Source organism: Amblyomma americanum, chromosome 11 (assembly GCF_052857255.1).
Source record: "Amblyomma americanum isolate KBUSLIRL-KWMA chromosome 11, ASM5285725v1, whole genome shotgun sequence".
Taxonomy (NCBI): domain Eukaryota; kingdom Metazoa; phylum Arthropoda; class Arachnida; order Ixodida; family Ixodidae; genus Amblyomma; species Amblyomma americanum.
The window spans coordinates 19069592-19091573 of record NC_135507.1 but is presented as its reverse complement, the minus strand read 5'-3'; the positions used below and the strand labels follow the sequence as shown (position 1 = coordinate 19091573).

The window sequence follows — 21982 nt, the reverse complement described above, 5'->3', positions numbered from 1 at the left end:
TTCTGGTCTACTTATAAGGCCGCCCCTGCAACGCATCTCGGTTGCCCCCAAACAGCCAGCATCGACCCTCGCTCTCCACACGGCTCCCAATCACGACATCGTCATTAGTGCTGACATTTACGGCCACAGGCGTTCGAGATGGATACCTGGCCGAAGGCAGGGAGATTTGTTATTTTTTGGTTCTTTCGCGAAAACCTACGTGATTTTCTTTTTTGCCTTAGTTCACGTCTACTATCTTGCCTTTGGCAGCAGAGAGCTCGCTCTGTTATACGAGCTACACGTTGCGTCTAACATGAACGGTTGACGACCATTTGCTCCTGGGGAGACACACAGACTTGCTTCGGCAATATACGATCCGGCCTTAGCCGCAGTGGACGCAAGGGCAGCGATTGAGAGGAGGCTGGCGTGGTATAGAGGAGGGAAAAAGAGAACGTTAGAGCTTTCGCTTCACGAGCGGGGCCGGCTTTTCCCATCTGTGATCGTAAATAACAACTAGCCGGGAGAGGCGGTCGTTCTTGGACGCTTATGCTGGCGCGGGGTATTGACGAATGACGGAGGACTCCGGCTACCGTGACGACGCTGCCGAAGCCGGCACTGCGGCTACCGGACCACAGGACCCGCGCTGACCGCACAGTACGTACGTGTGCTCACTTAACAAGTGTATGCACGCCAAGAAAAAAGATCTTCTAAACGTCGCACCTTTAGACAAGGTGAAGAACTAACCGCGGTAGCTACGTGATGGCAAATGGAATTAAAACAAACTTTATCCATTGAGTCAGGCTTTTTAACTCCTTACCGCACCCACTGAGCAGCAGCAGAAAAATTCACAAATATCCTGTAAAGGCAAATCTGAAACATCGACAGAGCACAGAATAGCCTTGAATGGTCTTTAAAACTTATAGGGAACATGGTTTTTTTTGTAGCTGAGGTTAGTGTAGGTCTCTATGCGACAAGGACAATGTTAAGCGTAAATATCCTAGAGGCGTCTAGGCAAAGTGACATTCATTCTCAACGAGGCTGGCCACGGAGTGGGTCCACTCAAGTTCAAGGGGAGATGCGTTTATAATGGCCGCTTTCACCCCAGGGGATTTCATTCCCAGGTGGAGAAGGCGATCAGTGGACGTCTTGGAGGGGAGTCCAAGCGCCTTCCTGATGGCCGCTCTGGTTATTACGTCTAATTTCTTCTTGCCGCACTGCATATGTTATTCGGCTAATGACGAAAGCCTGCACCAGGCGTAACGTCTCCTTTTCCATGAATCCACCGTGCTTGCCAGATACCCTGCCAATCATCCCTACTAATTTGCTCGCACGTGGACTTTAGTTTGTTAATCGCTATGGTATTATTGCCTTTGCTCTTGATTTGTAGCCCTAACAAGCGGATGTTTTCTACCTCCGAGACCTGAGTTCCATCTATGTATATTGGAATTTTGCTTGCCGATTTTTTATCCCCCGTGATACGAAGGACCTCTGATTTCGTGGGTGCACACCTAAGGCCACACTCTTCGGCATACTTATGTAGCGCTGACGCTGCCTCCTGTAAGGCGTTCTCGATCTGTCCAACAATGTCACCCAACTACCACAGAGTGATGTAGTCCGCGTAGATGGCGTGTCTCACGCCATCTATCGCGTTGAGCCTCCAGGGGAGGCCCGTCATGGCTATGTTGAAGAGCACAGGCGACATTACCGCCCCTCGAGGCGAGCCTCGCGTTCCCATCTCTATGGATCCGAATTTACTCTCGTCTATCCTGATGTAGCCTGTAGGCCTTCCTGTCCATGAGAAAGTCCTTGACGTACTGGTAAGTCCGCTTTCCGCAGTTTGTGGTGTTGAAATTCTCTAGTATCTTACTGTGTTTAACGTTGTCAAAGGTTCCCTTCAAATCCAAAGCTAAGATAGCTCTGTCCCGTTCATTGCCGTAAAGGGGGCCTATGATTTCCCTATTAAGTTGTAAAAGCACGTCGTGCTGACAAGCGCGCCCGGAAGACGGACATAGTTGTAGAGAAAAGCTCCTGGTCCTCTATGCACTCAGATAGTCTTTTCCTGACCATCGTTTCCATACGCTTGCCCGCGCACGACGTAAAGAAAATGGGTCTTAAATTGTCCGTGTTGATTTTCTTACCCGGTTTGGGTATGAAAGTCACTATTGATGTTTTCCACTCTTCCGGTATTTGTTCCCCTTCCCATAACTTATTGATGAAGTCTGCGAGGCTCTCGATAGCTTTTTTGTTGAGGTTTGGCAGAAAACTTACCATTATGCGGTCATCTACCGGTGCCGTGCCTCTCTTCACACTGGCTAGTGCCGCTTTGACCTATCACTTAGTGAATTTCGCAACCAGTTCATTTTCTTTCGCGCTGTATATGTTAGTGCGTCTTCATATTGGTCTACCGTGGTGCATATGTACTTGTCTTCTAGCGCTCTAGCGAGTTGTTCATTTGTACCTTGAAATTCGTGTAATGATGGTATTAATTTTCTACTGTTCTCCCCCCTCGTTTGACTCGGTTCAATGAGGCACCTCAGTAAGCTCTCTAGGGCACTCCTGGCCTCCCACAGATGCATGAGGTGGCTGTCCACCGCCGGTGTCATTTGTTTGTACCGTGGGCGTATATTGTTCTCTGCTGTCTACGAGTGCCTCAGCCCAACCACGATACCCCCCGTCCTGACTGAGCTCTGGAATTCCGGAGTCCCTGAATTTGGTCCAGTCAGTGAGCCGCGCTTGACCCCTCTTCCCGAGTTCGTTCGCCTCAATCGCTACCTTTAGGATACAATGAAAGAAAGGAAGAGGTGACCTCTTTCTTCTTTCACTCCCTCCTTTATCCCTTCCCTTACGGCGCGGTCCAAGTGTCCAACGATATATGAGACAGATACTGCGCCATTTCCTTTCCCCCAAGAAACCAATTATTATTATTAGGATACAATGATCCCTCCCTAGCGTCTCGTCAGTGTTTACCCATTAGTATCTTTTTGCGTTTCGCACTAGGGAGAGGTGCGAGCATGGAGGAAAAAAAAAACTAGGAGGGAGCATGACGTCACGCGCTCAGCCTCTGCAAGCCATCCTCCTCTGACGCCGCTGCCGCGGGCCCTTTTTACTCTTGGGAAATAGGCCCTCCACAGTTACCAGACTATCAACCAGCTTGGATTGCGATGCTTATTAGTCTGATGCAATACGGCGATAGAGCGAAGCCGAAATCCGGCTAAGAGCTACCGTTGCCTTGTCACGTGAGGGCCTATTTCCCATGATGCTTTCTATTAAATTTTTATGACTAGGCTTCAGTATTATGACGTCACGCTCCCTCCTAGTTTTTTTTTTCGTCCATGGTCACGAGTCACGCTGTTTCCTTTCTGGTCGGATGAAGGGGAAATTATTGGCCGAAAATTATTTTTAAGCACACCACACTGAAATTACGCTTTCTTCTTTGGTCGGGGGTGTAAGGAAAGAGTTAATTAGTACTTACGTACCCGTTGACTCTTGGAGCGGTGCCAGCTTATTGAAAATTTTAGCGCCAGCGCCAAAAACATGGCCCCACTTCGGGTAATTTCCGCATCTCCAGAGGATCGCTTTTTAAGAACTTAGCCGTAAAGGCATTAGCCGTCTTAAACACCGCACACTTCTGCAACTCTGTTTATCGACACTTTGTTCCGAGACAGCCTCGTGCGGGGCGCTCTCTTTCAACTTCCGCCGCCGCCAACGACGTGTCAGAAATGTTGTGAAGCCGCCGGACACCAAGCAGCTGCACGCGCCCAGATTGGAAGCCTTTTCAGTGTGCCGCGGACTCAATATAACGACGGTTGAAAGGCAGTCAATGAAAATGCAAGCACAGACGGCGAAAGTCGTCGGACGTTATATGTGCCGTGGGCAGGTGGCAGGCTACAAGCTTTCCTCAAATACTTTCGCGCGGACCTTCAGTATCCGCAGTCTAGTGTGTAAAAGGCGGGGCAGAAGGCGCAGAGACCGCTCCCGCAAGAAAAACGCGTCGTGGTTTTGCGCGCATGCGCAGAGCGCGACGTGCCGCAGCGGTCATGGTGGCTTCGATCACGTCCCCAGGCAGAAGGAATATGCGCGTCCTGGTGTTTGCCGTCGCAACGATATCGCGTAAGAGAGCTTCTTCATCCTATATCACATCTTTTCGCACGAGCATATTCATGGTTATATGTAAACAGAAGGAAACGCCAATTTATGAAAATTGTGGTTTTTGAGGACAGGAAATGACAGTATGTCTCGCATCTCGGTGGACACGTGAACCACGCCCTAAGGGAAGGGATAAAGGAAGAAGAGAAGAACGTTTGGGTTTACGGGTGTTTTAACGTCCTAGAGCGACTCAGGCTATGAGGGACGACCCGCCGCGGTGGCTCAGTGGTCAGGGCGCTCGGCTACTGATCCGTAGCTCCCGGGTTCGAACCTGACCGCGGCGGCTGCGTTTCGATGGAGGCGAAACGTTAAGGCGCCCGTGTGTTATTTGCAAGCCAGTACGGCCATTGAATGCATACATCACAAACATGTCTGCCAGTGCCTGCAGCAACCAGTCCCTGCCAAAAGCATTAAAAAGGTATCAATCTAATAAAAGAAGGTTTTGTGTTAAATGGGTGCAACTGAGACCAATAACACCCTTCGAATTCCTGTTTGTCACCGTACACCTAAAGCGCCAGCTAAAGACAAAATAAAACACCGTAAAGGGTAGAGCTTCTTTTTACACCGCATAACTGAAAAACTCCGTCCCCACACGGAGTTCCGACTAATGATTTATGGTTTATAAACTTTTCCATACCTAATTCCTACCACCAATCTAGCAGCACTCACAGGAGACTTTTGAACTGGTAAATCACGGGCTGATCTTTCATTGAGAGGAACACCCACGAGTAAGGTGTACCAGTAATGAAGCAGTAGCAAAATTCTCCAGAGTGAAAGTTTCTACCAGTGATCTATCAGTCGCGAGAGATATAATTTAGTTTCGCAGTTATACGCCAAAAAGCTTTCAGAGACTAGTGCTTCAGCAAAGGACGGAGCCAAAAAAAATTTGTTAGACCTAATGCCAGTGACACCTTTGTACTGCAAGTGGGCTAATTATGACACATCTCATAGATTTTCTGCGTGCTTGCAATCGATGTAGCCGTGGAATGGCTTTCCGCCGATCTTCCCAGAAGGTGAGTGCTTGTTGAGGAATGATTAAGTTTTGGGTTTGAGGGGGTTTAACGGCCCGAAGCGACTCGGGGACGCCGTAGTGGAGGGCTGCGGATAATTTTGACCACCTGGGGTTCTTTAACGTGCAGACATCGCACACGCGTTTAGCATTCCGTCTCCATCAAAATGCGACTGCCACGGCCAGATCGAACCTGTGTCCTTGGTCAGGAGCCGAGCACATTAACCACCGAGCCACCGCGGCGGGTGCCGACAGGGCTCCTCGCATGAAAAGAGATGGCGGGAGAGTAGTCAGATGGTACTAGTCAAGACAGATAGGCAGGATGATAAAGGGCAGCTTTCAAACAAGCCGCCGATGTCACCCAAGCAGCTATACTCAAACTGATCGGGAGACCCCGAACACTCTCCTACACCTTCATTTCGGTTTACAGGATAAGTTGGAGCTAGCTGCGCTGGCAGCATTAGCCAGCGGAAAACATATTTCTTCCCAGGCTGCCGGCTCGAAAAACCTTTTGCACAGAGCACGGTAAGAGCATCGAAAATGGTGCTCCGACTTTTGCGATTGGGTAGCCTGTTGTGCCTTGGGGAGTGCTGGCTGGGCAACATTGTTTCTTTTTAACCTGCCCACATTACGTTGCAATTGAGCATGCAAGCAAGTCCTGCAAGCTGCATAGGACCAATGAAATCAGCCGGAAACTGATGACCAAGTGTTGTCGTGTTGGCCACGTGCATGCGCCTTCCCCTCCCTCATCAGCCAACCCGGCCTCCAAGGACCTGTACGAAATGGCACAGCATTAAAAGGCAAGCAATTGGTACACAAACTCGCTTCTCTCTGAATTCTCTTGTGCTTTTAAAATAAAAAAAATCTAGATGTACGCATTAAGGAAGTCAACACCTCGAAACCAAGTAAATTTAATTTGTGGTGTTGATTAATGGGAGATTAGTAGCACAATCATTCAAGCCGGTTTTTATAAGGCCCTGCAGAATTTCCCCTACTTCTTTTTCACGAAGCCGGCAAAACCTCTGGTCCCCTGCTTCGCTTCCCAAGGTCAACTGATGGCAATCAAATTGCGCCCTTGAATGCTGTTGAGGTGACATGTTTTTCCTATTGCAGTATGGGTACACAGCGGAACTATGGCGGACTCAATCCGAGTGCGGCACCTGCCAGCTCGGAAAGATTCGGTGGGGGTTCGGCTTCCGTCGGCCCGCTTTGGCTTCGCCCAGCTCGACCCCAGCCACAACCCTTGCGGGAAGTTGCACGGGGTGCGATGCACCTTGATCGCACCCTGGTTCCGAGCCGCCAGACGGCAAGAATACCACCACAATGACCGTGGTGTACCAAGTGCTCCGTCGCTGCCCGTGCACAACGCCTCATTGGACATGTCTTTGCCCATGGGACCTTATGTGCATGTGCGTTAGCTGCTGTTCCACCTAAGTCAGATATCTTTAGCAAGATTCTGTTTTGCTGATGAAGTCCACGGCCAAGGACACCTCACTTGCAGACTCGTACAAATGAAATACCAGTGTACAAGGCTGGCGGCAGTGCTTTCCGTTCCTTCATTACACGCTGTAGTCAGATACAACTCGAGAACGAAGCGGATTTTCCAGACAAAGGACGCCCTTCCAGCCAATTGTGCCGGCTGATTCTCATAAGCCTGTTACTTGACAATGCAGGGAGTGGCAAATAAAAGGGGATAGTCCCCTTCCCTGCACTGTCACGCTAGCAGGTTCACGAGAATCGGCTGACATCACTGGCTGGAAGGGGGGTCCTTTGTCAGGGAAACGCCACTTCGTTCTTGAGTTGTACCCAACTATAGTCGCTTTAGCTTCATTTCCCGGTTTCATGAAGCATGTGTATTCATGTGCCAAGTAGTGTCAGTTAACACATGTAGAAAGGAAAAGACTTGCAGGGAGGGTCCTTGGACACGTTTATTGGGTACACTATGACAGACACGAGCCACACTGGTGGCACAGGGAGAAACACGCAGTTATTCGAAGCAGCTCGTATCATCACACCTCCGATGGCCCGCAAACACAGTATGTTCCAGCCCAGAGGAGCATTTTTCACAGAGGATGCAGGCCTCCAAATACTTGGGAAGGGTGCGGCCGTGTTCTCTTTGTGCAGCTTTCTCTTCTCTTTGGCGACTGTTAGGTCTGTTAGCTCAAGTATTTCTAGTTGCCTTCAATTTGAAAGCTTCACACTAAGATGGCAAAGAAACGATTAAAAAACAGACACAACACAATAAAGATCAACAAAAGACGTCCTACTGCGTTCAGCATGCAGGTTTTGTGATAAGATCTTGTGAAGTATTCCAGAAATAAACAGCGCATAAGAAGAAAACAGCTGCTGCTTGATGAAGGAACACACTTGTTCATTCAGCGCGTGGATACAACTTAACATCTTTGATAACACAGCCTAAAAGCGGCCGTGGTGAAGGAAACGTCAACAGACAGTCCACAGACTGTCCATAGACAGGACGGTTCATAGACAGTCCATTGACTGTATATTGAAATTTCCTTAAAGTTGACAAAACAATTCTTAATGTTTGATGAAAACCAAGGTGTGACGTGTTGCTGCTCTTCTGCATCGCAACAGTAATGACAAAATATAAGGACACAAAAGAGCATCCACATCTAGATGGCAGTCAAAACATAGGAGTGCAGAAACACACAAAAAGGAACTTTCTTGGATTGCCAGCCACTGATAACGAGAAGGTGATGCAGCACGTCTGACGTCACCGCACGACTCATATTGCATCAGCCACGCAAGCCTGGCGGCACTGAACACTCGAAACGCGCGTTCGAAGAGCAAGGCGTGACCCGTGGCATGCAGCGCCTTTTTCCCACCAACTTCACCAGACACTTTTTTGACGAGCACACCAGTTGAGTAAAAGATCTCTCTCAGCGCAACATGCTTACGTCACAACCTCATTTAAGTATGTGTGTGTAGGGGTCAAAGGCTATGAAGCCAGCTGCAAGGCCGGCCACCAATTGAACCGACGATAGAGAAACCACTACGTGATGATATGTCCCTAAAAGAAGCTCTTGGAGGCCGTGACATGCAGCAACCCGTGATTATGTGTCGGCCAGCCGGGAAGCATTCAATAGACCACACACTCCATTCATGGCCAGTGTCGAAATCGGGGGTGCATCGTCCACACACCAAGTTCAACAAAGGCGGTGCACCGTTTTTCACTTGCAAAGACTTCACAGTGAGCTGTCACACAGCGTTCGTTCTACTGGTCTAAGTCACATGCATGGTTATGTACAAAAAGAGCCCAGCCGGGTTCGGTAAGCGGTGTCACCGCCTGCGTGAACCAAGACAAGCGGGCAAGATAACTTGAAAAAAAAAAAAATTGCCACGAAAAACCCCTCTTGTGCTTCTAGCATGACGCAAACTAACGCCGCAGATGCTGCCATTCGTGGTAAAAATATCTATACCTGGTTGCAACATACAAAGGGCTCTGTTAATGTAACAGAAGTACACGCGCTTACAAACCATCTTCGGACAAGAGTACAAACACAGCTTCTCTCTCTCTTTTTTTTTACTCCTCCGCATACCAAAGGCATGCTGTAGTAGAGGCTAAGCAAACGTAGCGTGGCATGTGCTGTGCTCCGGACAGACATAAAAAAAGAACCCATACAAAGAATGCATCCAGTACTGCAACCACACACTTGCACAGTTAAAGAGCAGGTGCTAACCAAAAAAAGCAGCAACCCCTACAAAACTACTCAAAAACTAAGTGCGTCAGCGCAGATTTGTTTGTTCACGTGGATTTGTGCGTTAGCACGATTTGTACACGGTGAGTGTGTACTTAATGCGCACGTCATAAACAAATAAAATAAAAGTAAACTTTTTTGCTCTAGGAAAACTGCAGTAAAAAGCAGTGCTTAAAAAGGCAACAGTAGTAAATGTGTATATAAATAACAACAAGAAAAAAAAGTGGGTGCATTAGGAGGTTTCTCAGCTCTGCAAGGGCAGGGCAAGAATATTTCCTCGTCAAAGTTCTCACACTTCTCCAGGCACACCAAGTTTAGTTGCCTTTACCTCATCGAAGCTGCCTAAATTGAAAGAATGACCTAGGTGTAAAAAAACGAAGAGTGCACAGTTCATTATACTTTCCTCAAATGCTGCCACAGCAACACTTTTCCCTTCTCATGTTCTAGGCGACATTAGCATTACACCACAGCCGTGCACCCCATGCACGAAGCAGCAATGCACAGAAGAAACTGACCTCTCTCACTAAGATCGATCAAGATGCAAGCGTTCCAAGACGCTTGAAGCTAGCTATCTGCTAGTGGCATCTGGTGGCGGAAAAGATTATCATCTCACTCAGATGAACACAGATCCAGACACCGAGTTGCTTGCCAGCATCTGAAGACAGTGGACGCGTCTGCACATCTCTCCGACGACCTTGGGCGCGCCGCTCAGCCCACCGGTTCTTCGCCTTGACTGTGCGCAGTCGGCAGCCCTCTGTGGCAATGTCTGCCCTTTTCCCAGTCGTTACGCTTGCCCTGGATTAATTGCCCCCCAACCTTTTCTCTCTTGGACCTCGGAGGAGTGCGGTGTATGTTTGCTGCTATTCCCCCCGTGGATTCCCTACGACTCTTGTCACCACAGTCACGCTCCTGCCGTCACCTCGCCCAATCGCACGTGCTCCTGGGACCAGGATTACATGCATGCCGGCGCAGTGCCCTTGCACCGCACCAACTAGGGAGTCTTCCCAGCTGTCAGGCACATCGTTCCCATCTCCTTAGAGAAGGACTTCATGCCGTCGTCGTGAGCTGCGGCGGCCCAAGTTCCTGTACCTCCTAGCAGCTGGCTCTGCCGACACTGAAAGTGGTGGCATGTCTACCACCTCAATGCCTGGTGGGTTTTTTTTAGGACAGAGAGCTGCCATCCTGCTGCCCTTCGTCCACCCTGTGTACACTCGTGTGAATGTGCCTTCATCTGCAGAGCTGCAGAATAGTAGTTTCTTCACTGAGAGCACTCCACTTGGATAAATCTTATCCTGTACCTTACCGTGAATGTGTGTGTGTGGGTGCCCATCTCTGCTGTTATTTGTGCCCTCTCCTAAAGGCTGCACTTCCCTCCACAAGCCCAGATTACCTCACAGTCCACTCTGTCGAACTGATGCGTGTGCAGTTTGCTTGGGTGCCCACTACGGCCTCATACATGAGCTCTCATACATGAACTTCCCCATTACCCATCCTGTCCCGCATCCCCCTTCGTCACCCCAGCCATTGAGCAGTGATCACATCAGGGGTAGCAGGAGATAGCGCCTTTCCCCCAACCATTCCAAGCCACGTCAGATGCAGACATTCCAAGTGGCTCGTTGATGGATGGATGGACGATAGGAGCGCTTCCTTTGAAATGGGGTGGTGGCAGTCACCACCATGCCAGGCTTTTTTTCTTTCCATTTCTTTAACGGTGTAATTACAATTAGTATTTAAATCCGCCATTTTCTGCTAGCCAGTCTCTTGCTAGTGGCATCTGGTGGCGTTAAAGATTATCATGCTCATGCACTCTGCTCATCTCCAATGGAATGAAGCAGGACAAGGGGTATACATGCACTGAAGCTGCACATAATGAGTAGGCAGTGTGGGCTGCGGTCAATGCAGAGACGGCACACCCAGCCCCACAGCAACAGCAGTGCAAGGAACCACCCCGTGCACGCACCTACACGCAAGCAGCCAGCCACACCTCGCAGCTTCCGGGGCAGCCGTAGCAGTCTTGCGAGCCCGCTGCTGTCACCCACAGCCAGCCTCTGAACAAGTGCGATCTCCCCATCGTGCGGCTACAAACTGTGCTGCACGCCACTGCAACGTTGCCGAAGGGATCAACCAGCCGTCGGCTCTGCCTGGACCACGGAGCAAGAAACCTTTAGGAGTGGAAACTCCGCTGCTTGCGGCGACTAGAAAAGGTCACAAGCCCGCGGAGCCACTATCATGCTGGAGGCGCCTGGCGGCCTGGTAAGAAATTACCGCCGTTTGGATTTCCAAGGCAACTGGTCAAGTGTGTTGCTCCCGTTCGGCCGCGCACGCCCGGCTTCTATTGAGGACATTCTCGCGCGCTTCTTTACCGCTGGTTGCCCGAAGAGCAACTGGTGCTACGCTTCAACCACTTGAGCACAGTAAAAAATAAAACGCGTTCTTTTCCATGACCGCTATAAGATGATCTGCAGCTTCTGGTTGTACACAGGGCTTTTGTCTGACACCCGCGCGATGACTTTAATTGGATGGGTATAAGCGCTGCTGGCATTCGTCGAAGGCAAACATGCCTTCATGTTCCTTGAGTACGTGACCATGCTAAGTTTCATCTGCTGGAGGAGAACGCGGCGCCGTACGGTGCAGCGTTTATGACTACACGTCAGCCGACCGTCAGACACCGACAAGAACTGTTGCTGTTTGACTTAAGGGTGCAGAAATACAATGTCATGGCGTGCCCGCTGAAGCAAACACCCGTTCCGACTGCTTGTTGTCTGCTTATAGTGCGCGCCGAAGCCGCCTGCCCGGGCGCTGCATTTTTTTTTTTTTGCTGCAGCTTCTACGATGCGCCGCATGGCGCCGCCACTGCATACGGCCCCGTCGGGGCATACAAATTGTGACCTTATCTGGTCGGCTGCGCTCGCTCGCGCTGACGGGAGTTTCACCTCCTATATAGTCTTCCTCCGTGGCCTGGATGCAGCGGGGTCCTTAGCGGTTGTTGGGCACCACCAGTATTGAGCCTGTGAACTCTATGCAGTGCACTGCGTGCACAATTTTTGATTGTTTTTTTTTTGCAATCCGACGCTTTGCGTGCATGGACTGTATGTGCAGTGAACCTTGCGCATGTGCAACCATCCCATGCACGCGGTGGCTAAAACTACGAGTGTAAACACTCCTGTGTTGGTTACCCGCAAACTGCGAACAATGCCAAGCAGGCAAATGCCTGCGGGCAATGCGAAAGTGCCTGACCGCTGGCCATGTTAGCCACTCTCAGGGCAAGACAATCATGGCAGCCGCGGCATCATTTCAGTGTTTTATATCGCTCTTCATGCCCTGTGTTTTCTCGCTGTACCTTTCCCTAGTTTATTTTCCCACTCAACTGTCCCTTCTTTCCGCTGGCTGCAGCTCGGGTGCTTTTATAGTTACAACGGCAGATGCCGCGGCCGACAAAAAATATTTTTTGTTCTTTTTGTATTTCATTCTCCAAAAGACCAGTAATAATAAAACAACGGATGCCGTGGTGGAGGGCTCTGGATTAATTTTGCCCATCTGGGGTTCTTTAACATGCATCCACTGACTTCTCATAGCATGTTTTTTTTAATGCTGCCACTATAATTCAATGCCACTAGTCACAAGCACTCCTGGCGTCTTCACCAGTGCCTTTTTTTTTCTTTTTACCATCTACACGTGCTCTCTGCAGGGAGGTGTTCACCCTTCTGCACATTCCTGCTTCGCGCATGCAGACAGACAATGTAATCAGCAGTTCTCCACTGCCATTGACGGCTTGCAGCCATTCCCATTACAAGCGATCCAAAACCGTGGCATGCCAATCTCGCCGGCACCACCTCGACCCTTTCCCAGCTTGTGCGCGCCCTTCACTGCATCGCAGCTATGTACACCAAAATTGTGCCGAGACAACGCACCCCCACGCTCCAAACACAATATAAACACATATATACCAGTGTGATGCCATGATGCGTTATGGTACAGTGAAATGATGACGATAAAAAAATCCTATTGTACGTTTATATTAGCTCGGCACCTCACGCCGTGCAGCAGCAGAGGCAGCCGCCATTTTTGTGCTGCGGGCATGTGGGCCTCCTGCCTGCGGAGAAAGTGCGTTTATGTGCCGCGCAAAAAAGAAGCGTCCATCGACATTAAAGAAATCAGGCAGACGTCATTAGATCTAGGAAGATTGGCGGCAGAACTTGTTGGCAAAAGCGGAATTCTCTCTATTCTCGCACCTATGCCAGTGTGAGAAAAGGCAAGGGGAAAAGAGGCTTACAGGAATCTCTCACCACTATTGCCTTGACGAATATCTGAGCCAGTGGGTGAGGGGGAAAGAGAGAAAAAATAGGGAAAAGGGTAGCCTGCAGTAGGGAAGGCAAAGTTGGCAACATCTCGAGGTAGGGATGCCAGTGGGAGGAGGGGGCTCATTTCCCTGTTTATCTCTCATCCTCTCTCATATCACCAGCATCCCATCATCCGCAGCTGAGCCTGCCCCCATCCTGCCCACTGCTTTGCTCTGAAAATCTTTTTGAGCGCTGTGCACCGGTAAGACTTTCGTAGACAGGGCAAAAAGAATACAACGAAAAGGTTAAGTCCCACTCGAGGGTAACTCCCCTCCCTCTCACTCTCCATGGCGGAAAGGGGATTTCCCTCCAGCTAGCCAGTTCCCTCGAAATGCAGAAGTGTGGTTAACCTGAGTGACTAGGAAGCCAGACAGCGTGCTGCACGCGTCTATTCTTCAATGATCTCTGTCACCTCCTCCAACAGAAGAGTTAGCATTTTGAATTCTTGTGCATTCCCTTTTTTGCTTTCCCCCCTCCCTTTTTGTGGTCTTATCAACGGCATGCATCAAAGTACTTCCACTTCCCCTTGTGGCGCTTCCCATGGTGAACACAGTGGTGTCGTAAAATCCGGTGCATGCTAAAGAATTCTGCGCCTGCCTTGTGAGTATATGAGCACACCTAGGGCTGACAGTGTGAGAGCAGTTTTGAAAAATGAGATCGTGCAGTGGGCACCAAGAATACCACAATCCAAAAATACTACCAAATTCAGGAATGATGAGAACCGTGCTGCTCTACGCATGGAATCAAAATATGGTGTCTCAATGAAGAAGTGTAAAGGAATTCTACATACCTTTGGAGGGCAGGTCAACAATATGGTAGCCATTAAAAATAACTTAACCTAATGCAAACACAACTGCCACCGAAGTGATCTGCAGTGAGCAGGCACATTGGCCTAGCTGCCGATGTGTACCAGTGCACTCGGTACCACAGTATGATTCTGAAGTCCTTGTAACGAATGCCAGCAATAGGGAAGGGGAGGACTGTTTAGGTAAACAGGCCATGCCATGTCAAGCCAAGCCAAGTCAGGCCTCTGCACAGTGCTTGGCTCCTTGCTGTGCTCCGAGCTCAATTTGCATAGTGGTCAAAGCTGCTCATGTACTCCAGTGCTGCCCGGTAGCAGAACTGGTACTGGTCCTGAAAAAGAAACGCATGCCACATAAGCTGGCTTAACATGTGAATTCACGTTCCATAATGACGGCAAATGCAATCAATTGTCGATAATTTGAACTGAAAGAGTATCAAAAATCTGTTTGAAATATGCAAAGTTATAGAGAGCCTATCAAATACATGTTTACAGGACCAAAGCGTCAATTCAAATAGACTAAATTAAGCAGCTACAGTTAGCAAAAATATATTGTATTTTGCAAGCACAAGAAGGAACTCCACACATAGCCAGTGCTTTGTTTAATGAGCGCCACTGTACAAGAATGGACATAATAGCTTCTTTTACATAAGCCCGACAGAAATGGGTCAAGTCAGGCGTTGGGCTGAGCAAGGTCCCCTCCGACTTGATGACTACTCGTTTACATGAACTCGAGGTCAGCGAGTCAAGAGCGCCACAACTGCAGTGACACGTACTGTCGTGCAGCATAGTGCAAGCGTGCAATGGTAGCCTCCATGAGATAATAGCCGCCAATGCTATTCTCGGAGGCGGTGCAAGAAAAAAAAGGTTCCTATTTATCCTTTCCCTTCCCACTAACCTGACTCTTCGACCTAACAACACTCACATGCACCTCACATACGGCTCTGACTAAGTTAACTTACACCCTGGAGTCCTGCTAGCTCAGCCTGACCCGACAGTTGCTTAGCCCAACTTGCTAATGCTTCGATGAGCCCGACAAGCAGTTTTCAGCCCGGCAGGCCTATTCAACCAGAGTTTGTTGGGCTCATGTAAATATCCAGAATGACCAAGCATGTTAGCATAAATTCGTACTTCAATACAGCACAAGATGAAACATGAAGAATGAAACTGCACAGGATGAGCGCTGATCATCAATACCATGTTTTCATCAGCAACAGGAGAGCATATATAACAAATACATGAAGGTAACAAAACAAAGTTACCATCAGCTTCTCAAGTATGAAACTCCGCTATGGCACATCACATTTCTCGGCTGGATCCCATGTACATAGATGATAAAGGTCTCCACAAGCTTGCTGTTGGTCACCGAACTTAGGAACATTGTTTTGTTAGCTCGAGAACATACAAAAGACTACCGTTAAGATGAACTCAAGGTGAATTCTCGGACAATACCAACAGTGTGAGAACATTTGGTTGCTTTCCTATACACCCAATGTAAAAAACACCTGCTTAAGACAAACTGCTTCACATGTGCTTTCAGTTAAGACGAACTTTAGCAGCGACCGTGAACTACGGCGCCGCCATCAGAGGCACTTGTGGAGCATTCGTGCAGGACTATCGAGGTAAGCAAGAAAGAAAAATTAATAAAGCAACGCTTCTCTGGAAAAAAGCACGCTTCCTGCAAGAAAGCTTCATTGCAGTGAGTGCTTTCTAGCTAAGAAGGCTGGGGTGGTATAATATAACTATTCCCCAACTGACTCAAAGCAATTTTTGAACTTCCCGCCCTTGTGTTGTGTTTTTTCGGCCATTCCGCTTTTGCACTGTTACCAACATGACACTTACATAGCTTTCCTTGGGGTACTTCTGATATATAAGGCGAACAAATTCTGAAGGTCTCTTCAAGTTCGTCTTAAAGGCAGTTTACTGTAAGACCACTCTCCTTCTAAAACACTGTCTTGACAGTTTACTCTTCCCCTGTGTTTTTCAACTACAAAACAATAAAACTCACTGTTGTGCTGTATATAATGCCACAAACGAAATGCAAATGTTCAGTCCACTGACAGGAGAGTGGCTGTCTCATCATGAAAGGCTTAACGATAAGCATTATGTGTTGCCTAGTGCAGCCACCAGACAAATCCAGACCTTATCAAAGAAATAACTGGTACAGCTGAAAAGGTATGTGCTAAGTTCTCACATGGCTCTTAGCCGACATATAATTATGCAGACGTTTTCTTTTATTTTCACCAATCACAACAATTTTTAAAACTTGCATGAAACCACAGCGGTCTGTTTTAGGCATGGGATTCTCAACTGATTTTTGTGCCTTGGGGAGCCCCCACTGACTTTCAAAAGTTGCAGAGGAAGAACCCCACGTCTTGGTGTCCATCCTTTCATTGCCTAGCACACATGCAAAAAGGAGCATGCAGACACATAGCCTCTCAAAGAATGCCCAAATTCAATTAACAATGGTTGGATGCATTCTTGTGTCACGTGTAACGCAATATTCCAAAGAAAGAGAATGAGTAGCAGTAGGAGGACACGGACTGAGGACACTGACCTCGCTCTGGACCATCCCGGGGCGCTGCGTGCGGAGTGTGCGCACCGTCTGGAAGATGTCCAGGACACCCTCACATTGCAGCCGTTCCAGCACAATGCTCAGCGTGATGAACACGCCCGTTCGGCCAACGCCAGCGCTGGAACGATGCAGATGTTGAAAGACAAGAGAGAGAGAGAAAATAAAATTTGTCAACCGCAGCACGAAAGCATGGCTTTCTTTGCTTTATATGCAAGCACAAGTGGTAGGCAAAGAAGAAGCTTGAAGCTAAGAGAAACTTTAGGATTGACACTGCTAGTCACGATTAAGCTTTTCAAAGACGAAACAACGTAGGAAAAGGAACGCGCGAATGCATGCAGGCACCGCTGCAGAGAAGTGAAGCACAACTGAGACATTGCAGAAAGAGGAAATTGAAGCATTTTGGTGTGATGCAGTTAGAATAATGGCACAGTGCTTACACACACACAAAAAAGGGTGGTCACCATAAAGACAAACTTGTTCGTTTTACCCTTCATTAATCAAGATTTTCTGAACCCTGCATTAAAACTTTGTACTTTGACATTCATGCTTATTTTCCAAAAATTATGTATCAACACGAAATCACAGATGCCTCTGAGGCAGAATTACAACCACACAGAGAGATGCAGAACTATTCAAAATGCAAGGGCTTAGCCAACATTCACCAGATGCATTACAGGATGCCGCAATTCCTAATTTCCCAGTCTGGTGGGTAAACACAGGAGAACATGATTATGGGCTCAATAAGGGTTTCAGCCATCATCATCATAACTAATCCCAACTTCCCTTCAAGGCTACACGCTGCTTCATGGCAGCAACCAACAGAGGGAAGACAGCCTAAAAAGGTTCCAAAAACGCCCACCTGCAGTGGACCGTGATGGGGCCCTCCTGTCCGAACTGTTCCTTGGTCTTGTGCACCTGTCCAATGAACTCAAGGTACCCTTCGGCTGTCTTCGGAACGCCCTGTTCGGGCCAGTCGGTGAAGTGAAACTGCCGAATGGTCCGTGACTGGCCGTCCTGTGCATCGTGAGCCAGCAACACAAGACATCAATACTGTCCTATGCACTAGAAGGAAACACTTCAGATATCATAGATGCAAAAACACTAGCAAGTAACAATACCCTACATGACGAAAGAAAATATAGTCATTATTCAAAGTGGCATTTGCAAACAAGCAGTGCATTTGAATGCCAGCTGGAAAGTTGCGTCAATAAGCTTGCCATTGCACAATGTCTGAAGAAGATTCCAAATCAAGGTTGAAAATAAAATGCTGTCTAAAACCACTATACGCTGAGAGGTAAGCATGCCCCAGCTCCACGCTATCGACAAAACTGCATAAAAGTGTAGATGCAATGATATCTGCAGAAAAGCTCAGCTACCATATTTACTCGATTCTAACGTGCAAATTTTTTTTCCAGACAAAACTGCCTAAAATGACAGGCACGTGGGAATCAAGTATAAAAATGAAACCATGCCAGCGATATCCTATTGTCATCAGCATCACAAACATGGCGGCTTGGCATTTCTTGCGCATCGATATTATCGGCATCTCCTACCACTGTCTTGAATACCAAGAGGACTCCTAAGGATCTGAAGTCTCCTGTCAGCAAGGTGCCGACAGTGAGTGTGGAAATGTCGGTAGCGCCATGCTCACTACGACGCCAGGTTAGAATAGAAATCAAGGACATAACCTCCGCCTTTACGGTAAGACATGACAGCGTTAATAATTTTTTGCTATTTTCATTCCCAATTAGTATGCCTTTTAATTGCATGCACTACTTAGCATACATCAGTAGGCATACTAGGCCACAGTGATACACTGCAGAACACAAGTTCTCTTCTAAGTCAAACGAACGTGCCTGAATGATGTGTTTGACTCGCAACCCAATCGTCATCATCTTGATTCTTAATTAACCCAATATTCTTTTCAGCGAAATTAGTTTACTTTACATCCTTATATGCCATACGGCATTTCAGTCATGCTACAATGTCGTACTGACAATTTAACTCAAGTTTTAATCAATATCATTCGACAGCTCAACTTGTGAAGGCTCAACCCTTTCTACCAATCCTTATTTAGTGTGCTAATGTGCACAGCATTTCGTCCAAACGTCCACCCTGATGCTGCCGCGTTAAAAAAGTGACCTCTGTTCAGGGGCTTTCAAGGCACACACTGGTGCTGCCTGGCAGCCCCACGCCGAACGGGCAACCACCTCAGACACTCTTTTTCAAAACTTTCAAAAGCACTGCTACAGGGGACACCAAGAGAAAGAAAACTAAGGACAAGCGCTACTATCCACTGAAGTTTATTGGAAAAAACACACAAGGTTAAATAGCTCACATAAGGCAGCCAGCAGCGCATGCGCCTACCCCCAGAATGACAAAACGAATCACTGTGTTGAATTAAGATACCGAATTTCACAATCATAGATGACAACAGATGGTGTGCTGATGCACATGTCGGAGTTTTTGTGAATATGAAATGCCTCAGATAATTCTCTTGTTAGCTGATTGGAATGCATATAGGCATTCCAACGCATATAGGCATTCCAATCAGCTTCAATCAGCATTCCAATGTTGTCATCCACGATTGTGAAATTCGGTATCTTAATTCAACACAGTGATTCGTTTTGTCATTCTGGGGGTAGGCGCAAGCGCTGCTGGCTGCCTTGTGTGAGCTATTTAACCTTGTGTGTTTTTTCCAATAAACTTCAGTTGATAGTAGCGCTCGTCCTTCGGTTTCTTTCTCTTGGTGTCACCTGTAGCAGCGCTTTTGAAAGTTTTGAAAGTGATGTACCAACTCACTCAATTGCCCGTGTTACTCGGACACTCCCGTCAGGCACACAAGTGTCTTGGCTCTATGCCAAGTTTTCCAAGCGCGCCACTGTTGCCGAAGCTCTGGTCTAAAGATAAATGCGCCATGTTATTGAAGCGAGCACCTTGGCACAGTGCCATGGTCTGTACTGCAGACACCGACTATGGTATAAAGGTAGGAGCTAGGAAATGCCAACGCTTTGAAATGAGGTGATCTTGTGTAAGGAGGCAAGTGGCAACGCGGCAGCCTCATGTGCCTATTTCTTTATCGCAGCATTAAAACCTAGCGCGCGTTACAATCAAAGTGATAGCACTTTTATCTGACCTTGAGAAAAGGGTGTGTGTTACAATCGAGAGCGAGTTATATTTGAGTAAATACGGTATCTCAGCATCCCACAGAGTTGAGAAAGGTCATGACACACACCTTACACCATATTTTGGTGAGTTACATCAACCTCACCATTCAGAGGGGTTACAATAACGTTAGAGGTCTTCAAGCCCGTAAGTGAAATTTCAGAACGGACAAAATGCTTCCCCACCCAGACGGCTAGCAATGTCCGACGGATGTCCGATTAAGGTCCGTACGTCCAAGCCAAATCCAAAGAAAGAACGAAGCAGATCCAAAAGCGGACATCCGAATCCCTATGTCCGTTGGGCGTCCGAAAATCTGGATATCCAAATCCGGATGTCCGGCCGGCTTACGAGGGGCGTCCTACTTGGGACCAATTTTGAAAACGGGTAGAACGGAAAAATCACTTTTCCACTCGGCAGTAAACCGGTATATTTCTTGTCTGGCTGTTGTAGGAGGCGGGGAGGGCTAGAGAGCTGCCCACTGAGGACTCTTATTAGAAGCTCGAATTAGCTCCGTGACCTCGTCTTATTTCTTGTGTTTTGCAACATTGTTGGTGCTGAAAAACTTATCCATATTGCAGGCTGTAAGAGCAGCACATGGCATTGTGTCTGCAATCTTCAGCACAGCTGCTTGAACACAGACGCCGCGCTAACTTCGTATTCGGCACGCGGTGGCCCGTACACCTAAGCGAGTAACCTTTCAGAAGGAGAGTCCTACAAAAAAATCTCTGCGGAGCTCCGCTTGTGCACTGAATCCATCGCGTGGATGCAACCTTCCCGGCGGTCTAACTCGCTGTGAGGACCTCGCACTAAGAATACGAGTGGGTGCAGTGCTGCATCCTGTACTCACAGGCCCCTCCACTAACATGTCCTTTCTGCCCTACTCCAACCAAGGAGGCAGTACTTAGCCATTTTTTGACAGCTTGATCCGGTCTTAGTGCAACGTGCGCCATTGACTGCAGACACAGCTACCACCCAAACCGCCAGCCAGATGCATGCATGTGGACACATTCGCCGCACATGGAGCCTCAATTCGTGCCGAAAGGTTAATTTGTGGAATGAACGAAGCTCTCCCCTCACCTCTTTCATTTCACTTCTTCAAACTGTCTGCTATCCTTTATTTCCACTGCCCCAGCTCAGGTGCCGCCGCCACAATGATGGCAGATGCCGGGGTTAGCAAAAATCTTTTTTAACTTCCATTTTTATTATTTTTTAATACACTTACTACTACTACAATAAACAAAAACCAATCCTCACACAACGCGAAAGACTGATTTTGGTATAGTGTCCCAGTATTCTAGAACACAACACTTTATTCTTATTTTTATTCCTGATTACAAGAAAAGGCCGGCTTAAAAGCCAAAACCAGCCAAAGCCGATCGCGAGCCGCGCTGAAGTAAACAACACATATGGCCGGCGTTCTTTGTGGCTATGTGCTTGCGAGCTCGATTTGTCTTTTTTTTTTTTCGTCGTCAAGCGCTGTTCGCAGACGGTGTGACCCTTGAGATCGATGAATAAGTATCTCGTGCATCTGTAGGTGACATCTGTTTTCGGCAAAGAACATTCAACAGGAAGGAGCAATTTGCCATTAAGCGTCGTCGTACTCTGAAGTTGGGCAGTGGAACATTTCTTGTGAGTGGTTACTGAAGGGAAGCAAATACCTGAAAATGCACCCTAGGGCGGTCAAGTTATACTGGTGATTGAAAAAAAGCTTGGAAGTTAGAAAAAGTTTCCCTGCGTCGCAACGTCATCTTACGCCCGTACACCCAGCCTGTACGGTCGAACTCGACTGGAACTTGCGAAACGACATGAAAGGTGAGCCCATTTGTCTGAAGCGGCCGAGCGGTGCTCTACAAAGGAAAGAAAGCGAATTTTTAGAACAGGTACGGAATTTCAGAAATATTCGCACTCAAGTACAGCCTGATAGGAATGCAACCCCGTACAGGAACAAGCACTTCATCCTTACGCTGCGTAAAATTTTCCTCATTCACTCTGCACGCGACCGCTCGAGAGTTCTAGACAAACATGCTCACCTCTGCATACGTGGACAGATCGCCATGACTCTTTTCGCTGTGGTTTTGTAATTTTCCGTATATGTATATTGTGTGTCGTGTTTGTCGCTTAGGAAGCAGCCCTTTCGTGCAATAAATGATTTTTCGTTAGACCTATTCCTACTTATTTTTGTTTTTAATGATAACAGTGGCCTACCGACTTCCTGCTGCAAAAAGCATGCAGAAACCGCTTGAATAA

The 21982-nt window shown here is 47.9% G+C and overlaps 1 protein-coding gene across 4 annotated transcripts in view; it reads right to left on the bottom strand.

The window, feature by feature from the left end:
• Window positions 1-11901: 11901 nt before the first annotated feature.
• Window positions 11902-21982, bottom strand: part of Lar (tyrosine-protein phosphatase Lar) — an 85110-nt gene continuing 75029 nt past the window's right edge. For all 4 annotated transcript variants that reach the window (XM_077642798.1, XM_077642800.1, XM_077642799.1 and 1 more), the window contains 3 exons: window positions 17430-17584; window positions 16553-16688; window positions 11902-14327 (listed from right to left, as the gene is read on the bottom strand). In XM_077642798.1, the coding sequence (XP_077498924.1) occupies window positions 14259-14327; window positions 16553-16688; window positions 17430-17584 (360 nt within the window). In that variant the 3' untranslated portion in view covers window positions 11902-14258. The remainder of the gene's footprint in view (window positions 14328-16552; window positions 16689-17429; window positions 17585-21982) is intronic.